Genomic DNA, 7,056 nt, shown 5'->3' with positions numbered 1-7,056 from the left:
CAATGTACTCTTGCTATAGTTTTGAAAACTAAATGTTTTCCTAGCTTTCAGTCATCACTGGGTGACAGGCCTGGGCTGTCCCAAGTCCCAGTCTTGCCTTTTAATCTGCCCCTTTATAAAAGCAACACATAAAACAAATACAACCATCTATTTGAGAGTCTTCTGATTACAGAAAACTTTTGGTGTCCCATACTTGACAGAGCTTCAACATAGTTACTTTGTCAAACTTCTCTTTATATATTAAAAAAAAAACTGCATAAATAACTCTGTTTGTGTTCCAGCATTCAGGATGTCCACTGGACAGGTGGGTAGCTATTTGATTGACCTCTGTCAGCAGAAGACTGACTATACTGCAAACTCATGGCAGTCACCCTCTATCCTTTCTAACTGCTGCAGTTCCTGATATTGACAGCATATATGGAAACAATATAGTGCCCCACTTCTGGTCACATGCGACCAACAGGTGGTGCCCGTTATCCAGCAGATCTAGGCTTTTGCAAATTTACAGCCACATGTTTTAGGCTCTGTGGATGGTTATGTCTGGCTGTCTGTGTCTGTGGGAAAACTAGATCAAAGCTGCTGTATCAAATCAGGACTTGTTAGGCTATTATGTACATGACTGACTTTCATGTTTGCTGTACTAAGTGGAGAGTATGTCAGTAACACAAACATCGCCCAGACACAAATAATTTCATGGATTACTTTAAGGACTTACTGTCCTTGTGAGTGTGAACTGAGCACACAAATGTGTGTTCACAAAGACAGCCATATTCATCTGTGTTTTTATTTTGCTTGGAGCACACAAACCCCCAAATACAAAGCATGCACACAATTGCAGACTGAGACCCAGTATCAAAGAGTGGCAGCATCACATGGTGTTGCAATTTGTCTATGTTTAGTTGTGAGGCCGTGGCCAAATGAACACTGGAAACTGCATTCCTGTCTTAAAACCAAGGGCTTAATGTTGTCTGCAGCCATTATCCTAATCAGACCAATGGGGCCCTTCAGTCTCAAAGGGGACATGGCAAGTCTCCAGTATCTCTTTCAATAGCCACAGAAAACCTCAGAAAATCATCTATACTAACAAGACAGACTGTGGGCTGCTTTATAGTTGATTTAACTGAGGTGATGAGGAGGTATACACAAAACTCTGACCAAATGTCAGAAGAAAACAAGAACTGATCCTGCCTAGAATTTTAAATAATTTACTTTTGTAAAAACAGACTAAAGATGAAAAATTTATTCCAAACTGCTGAGGTGAAACATCAGAATGATGTTTATGCCACTTTGCCACACATTAAAGTTCACACATATTATTATGAAGAATAGAAGAGCGGTGATCTGTCAACACAACACAAGCAGCACAGGCACGATTATCTTGAGACCACCCCCTCTTATGGTGTGTGTGTGTTTTTCTATTTAAGTCTTATTGTGGTAGAGAGAAGGGCCAAAAGGGAGCTGGAGATAAATGTTTCACTGTTCTTCTCCCCATCACTTCGTCTTTGTCCGCATCCACAACATCAGCAAAGAAAGGTAAGGGCATAGTCTTCCTGCTACACCGAATACTAGCCAGTGTAGTTTTCCCTGTCCTTTTTCACTTTGTAATATATTAATTTTCAATATATAATTTTATTGCCAATATATAAACTGCTGGTATTTAAGAAAAGATCAAATAATATTTTTCGTGTTTTCCAGATAATACTTTGGTCTGTTTCAGCAAATGGCAAAAAGTAATAATAATAATTTAAAAAAAAAAAGACATCTATTACAGGTTACCTGAACCGAAGGTGACAACTCCTTTTTTTGGTTTAGTTTGATCAGCAAACCATGATAGTTCTTTTTTTGTGCAAGAATTTAAAATTGTTTTTCATAAACCATAAAAGTAACAAATATGTCAAACAATAAATAACCTGAATAGCAGGAAATGTATTGCTCTTTTTAAAGCATTACAACAAAGCACTCCCAGTTGTTGATTTGTTGATCTGCTAACACTGTTCAGTAGCTCAATAGAAATCTGTAATCTGCAACTAGATTCCGTTCACTCTCTTGAGCAGTAAAGGCCTAACTGCTTACTTCAAGACAATAAATTATGAAGGGTGTCTGCTTGTTTTGTCTAATGTGGCTATAAGCTAAATATCTGCATGGCTATAAATTAAAACAACAAAGTACTGTAACACGACATGTTACACCATCGATGGAGAAAAAAAGAATATCATATGTGTCATATAACTTGGTGAACATCAGTTATGCAGTTTAAGTCTGGGATGTTCTAAGATTTACAGAGCCAGTCTATATTTGTGTGTTTATCCCACAAAGCGGTGAGGGTGAAAGTGGGAAATAAATGCTATCAGGAGTGGCTGCCATGTCGAGGGCCTGGCATGCTTTTCCATGTCTGCCATCACTTTCCTTTCAGTGTTATCAGCACTGAGAGGCAACTAGATGATTTTATCCAGGAGGCTCAATGAGCACAAAGTAACAATGTCTGATAAATTTAATAAAAAAATATTGCTAGAAAAAATAAAGTTTTGTCATCCGTTATCAATTTCATGAATAACCGACCTCACTCGTCGTAAAGAATCTGGTATAACAGGCCTTAGAATATCTCTAATGTATACTTTAAGTCTTTTAACACTATACCATTGAGTCACCCATTGTGTCTTTAAGTGGTTCCCACTGTCAAGCACTTCAGAAACAAAAGGTTTTATTTTTGTCTTCCAGGGGGAATTGAATAATCAAGATGCCTGAGAAAGCGTAAGTATATTGAGTTTCTATTATTATTTTAATTGCCGAATGAGAGGATCAGTTACAAACAGTAAATAGAATTTAATCAGTAGAAACATAATATAAACAGGACAGGAGCAGTCAAGAATTACAATGAATTTAATTTCCTGTCATCAATAATAAAGTTGATGTTGGCCTTCTGTTTCTACCAACAGACCAGAGGTAAGACTGAACTAAATATCTTTACACTTACTAATGCTTCAAAGACAGCCACTTCAATCAGCATTACTGCAGACTAATAAAATGTCACAATATGATTAAAGACACTGTGCTTTTTGCAGAGGAAATCTAAAATCTCAGCCTCTCGCAAGCTCATGCTGAAGGTGAGTTGTCTGCAGCATTTGGCACACAATAATATCTCACTCAGAAGGATCGATCAAATAATTAAATTTACTTGGTGTCTTGTGTTTCAGAGCTTGATGGTAGCCAAGGCCAAGGAGGAACTGGAGCAGGAGATTGTAGAAAAAGACGAGCAAAAGGCAAAGTACCTGGAGGAAAAAGCTCCTCCAATACAGACCGGTGGCCTCTCCTTAGCAGAACTACGGGTACCATTTACCATTCATCATCATTTTGCTGCCACCCACAGACTAAAGCTACGTGTGGTTACAGAAATTACACTGTCAAGAACTCAGTTATTAATCTCAGGACATTATGGGGAAATTATCTAACTTTGCAGACATTATGTGAGGAGCTGCATGCCAGAATAGATGTGGTGGACGAGGAGCGATATGATATTGAAGCCAAGGTCTTGCATAACACCAGAGAGGTAAAAAACACAAAACTGTAGCAAAACTCAAAAAAAAAAAAACCCAAAAAAAACCCTCTAATAAATGTATATATCAACATCAAATAGATACATTTATATCTGTATATCACTTCATAATATCTTATTTTGGCTTCAGATAAAAGGTAAGGGGTTTATGCCAAATTATCACCTCTAGATCAAAGACCTGAACATCAAGGTATTGGACTTGCGAGGGAAGTTCAAGAGACCTAACCTGAGAAGGGTGAGGGTCTCTGCTGATGCCATCCTGCGCTCCCTACTGGGCTCTAAACACAAGGTCTCTTTGGATCTGCGAGCTAACCTAAAATCCGTCAAAAAGGAGGACACTGAAAAGGTGAAGTCATGAGAAAGAAAAGCAAAATATACAGACACAGCTACTGACAGGAGATGCTTTGGGCAAAAAAGGAAATTAATGCAGATAGTCATTTACTCCCCTTGTACACAAGATGTTTCCATATGTGCACATCAGGTCTTCAGCTGATGTTCTGGCCAGTATGAGTGGCAAACTGTGACAAAGATTAATCAACTTCTTTTAATGGAGAGGCTTTAAAGTTGTATGTAAACTTTGTCAAGCATGTGAGGGAATTATTCACAAGCCTGTCTTTCCAATTATAGCTGGGATAGGCTCCAGTAACCCACGCCTGCTCCAGGAAAAAAGAATGGATGATTGATTATATGATTTTATGACTGTGCAAAATATCCCGAGCTAAGCTAGAGACAGTGGTTTTGGGGGGGGATTAATAAACCATATCTCTCATATGTATTCTGTGTATGCTGCAGGAGAAGACAGTGGAGGTGAGTGACTGGAGGAAGAATGTGGAGGCCATGTCAGGCATGGAGGGCCGCAAGAAAATGTTTGATGCTGCAAAAGGCCAAAATCAGTAAAACAGCTGGCGAACAAACAGTTGGTTTTCATCTAATCACCATCACTAGCATACCAACGATTTTTGAGCACAAAGCATAAGGGATGCTTGGTGACTTCACATATTCAAGTCGTTTAAATACTCAGTATCTTTCCTCAACACTGAAATAAACACAGCATCTCTATTCTCATCATCCCTGAGTCATCTTGTTTCGAAGAAGTCTTCAGTGATTTCTCTGTTTCTTGTTTATTTGTTTGTGCATACACACTAAGACACAGAAGCATATCCTTTGTAATAAAATAACCTAAATGAAACTTTACTTCAAAAGCACACAGATTCAGTTTTGCACAGCTGCACACGCGGAACAAAATTACCTGCCAAGAGATAAACGTGCAGATCAACAGCACAGCAACTGGAAATCTGCAGGCTAAGGTAGCATACAAAGCGCACATACTTACTGTAAGTTTGGTAAGTGAATCAGCAAAGAATAAACCCTGCGGGAAGAATCAGTCTGCCATGAAGACTCCAGGACAGGAAACTCCAGTTTTAGCTCACTCGAGGATGAGAAACAGAGAAGAATCACAGAGGCAATGGAAAAACACCACTGTCTTAAAAACGCATCTGTCCAACATGACTGGACTTTTTGTGGACGATGAAAACGCCACACGAACCTGGAACTGGAGCAAACACTGGGTTGGGGACCAGTAGTTTAAACAGACCGCTTCATTGCAGTCTGCGCATGCTCCGTATAGCCAAAAAAAAAAAATGAAAACCGCCGCCGTTTATTGAGCAGTGAATTTTGCATATGTGCCTGCATAGGTCAATAGACTAGACACCACGTTGTCATTTGCCGACACTAGCCAAGTGTGCTTGTAAGTTCTGGGACGTGGATGACTGAGAACCTTCACAGACGAAATACCTTTTTCACGGTATTGCAAAATTCCGTTTAGTCATGGACAACTTCTAACTAAAATGCCCACCAAGCAAGTTTTCACAAGTCAGAAGAATATAGTCTCCTTTCAATCTTACTTCTCTCAGAAAGAAGGAATATGTTTCCAAAATGAAAAGCAGAGAAAATTGTTTCCCCCTGCATGCATCAGGAACAGAAGAAAAGGGGGGTTCATGTGGGTTGTAACCCTGAGGTAATAGGCCTACTTAAAACAGCTTAAGTTGTTGTTGACTCAACCTGTGCACAGAACCTTCCACCTGTAACCTCAGTCTTAACCATCATTTTCATGTGAGCTGGTGCGGTGACCAGTGTGTGACAGTCACTATTATTTCTTTATATTTCCGACATATAAAGAAACATAATATGCGGTAGTTGCTGCTGTTGGATTGGATCTAATAAGGGGGTATTTTGCTAATTTGCCCCCCATTAGTTACTGATGACCAAGGATGCTCAAAATAATTCCGACAGATTACAAACTGATGCTCTGGTCCATATCAGCAAATTTTGATTTTACCACACGGTGGCAGTATTTGCTTGTGACTTCACTTCAAACAACAAGAATAATTGTGGGTTCAGTCTTATGATGAATGCATCGATTAAACGTTCAGCTGAAAAAGCTAACAATTAAGTGAAAGTTGCAGTGAAACCGGTGGTGCAGTAAGAAAAACAAAACGTGCTGGAGCTGAGAGTCCGTGTGTCGTGGAATTAAAGGGAATTTTATAAGTGGAATTATGAGGTATAAGCCTAAAGGCTTATCTGTGTTGTTTTAGTCGTGGACTCAGGTGCCAGAAAGGCGGGGTTTTCAGCAATAAAATCAAGAAGAGAAGGTGTGACTTGACGGCTTTTGATCCATTCCGCTTAACAAATATTTAGAAAGTAATATGACGTCTAAAAGGAGGAAAAACAAGTTTAATTTCGAAAACGAATAAAGCCTAACATGGCTTATGAACATCTGTTTTACATACTATACCGAGGCGATTCTATTTTTTTTTCTTTTCCGCCTGTCCCGTTTGGTTCTTTTGCCATCAGAATTATTGTCTAAAGGCAAAGAAAGATGCCCAACGGATTTACTTTACCAAATGGACCATCCCGGCCTTGGTCTATTTGATTCACCTTTGTTTTTATTGTTTATTTTATTTTATTTTCACTTGCTACACACGGGACAGACATGACTGGGGGAAAGAAAAGGGAGAAAGAAAGAGAGGTAGGGAAAGAAAAACAGCGGGGAAGAGGAACGGTGATAAAGGGCAAAAAAACAACAAAACAAACAGACGAAAAATACATATATCAATCACCTGGATCACCTGTTGAGAAAGAAAAAAGAGAAAACAAGAAAAAAAAGAGCAATATAATAAACAACATCATCGCGATGATCTAATGTGAATATAACAGTAAATACTAAATACTGAATATTATTCTGCAGCACGTAGAATCGACAGCGCACAGTGTGCTTTGAGGTAGGAGCCAAAAAGGGTGTAGTTTGTGTCTGTGAGCACCCGTGTGTACACCTGTGAGTATGAGCGCGCTTGTATTCAAAAGGTTCCTTCATGTAATGATCTGCTAGAGGATGTGGGGGGCCATAGCCCCGTCCTCCAGGGCATGAAGCAGGTATGGAGGAGATCCAGGCTCCAGACATCCAGAGGCCCTCAGAACACAAGAGACCAAGGAAGACCAACGGA

At 39.4% G+C, this 7,056-nt stretch overlaps 1 protein-coding gene across 1 annotated transcript; it reads left to right on the top strand.

Moving 5' to 3' along the window:
* The first annotated feature begins 3,053 nt into the window (after positions 1-3,053).
* tnni1b (troponin I type 1b (skeletal, slow)) lies at positions 3,054-4,582 on the top strand. The gene is made up of 5 exons (XM_063473528.1): positions 3,054-3,104; positions 3,195-3,326; positions 3,458-3,547; positions 3,723-3,899; positions 4,346-4,582. The coding sequence occupies exons 1-5, from the start codon at positions 3,096-3,098 to the stop codon at positions 4,448-4,450; spliced, it is 513 nt and encodes a 170-aa protein (XP_063329598.1). The 5' UTR covers positions 3,054-3,095; the 3' UTR covers positions 4,451-4,582.
* The last annotated feature ends 2,474 nt before the right edge of the window (positions 4,583-7,056 follow it).

The sequence above is a fragment of the Pelmatolapia mariae genome, linkage group LG5, assembly GCF_036321145.2.
Source record: "Pelmatolapia mariae isolate MD_Pm_ZW linkage group LG5, Pm_UMD_F_2, whole genome shotgun sequence".
In the NCBI taxonomy this organism is placed as follows: domain Eukaryota; kingdom Metazoa; phylum Chordata; class Actinopteri; order Cichliformes; family Cichlidae; genus Pelmatolapia; species Pelmatolapia mariae.
The sequence above is the reverse complement of the archived record's forward strand: the minus strand, read 5'-3'. Positions and strand labels throughout refer to the sequence as shown.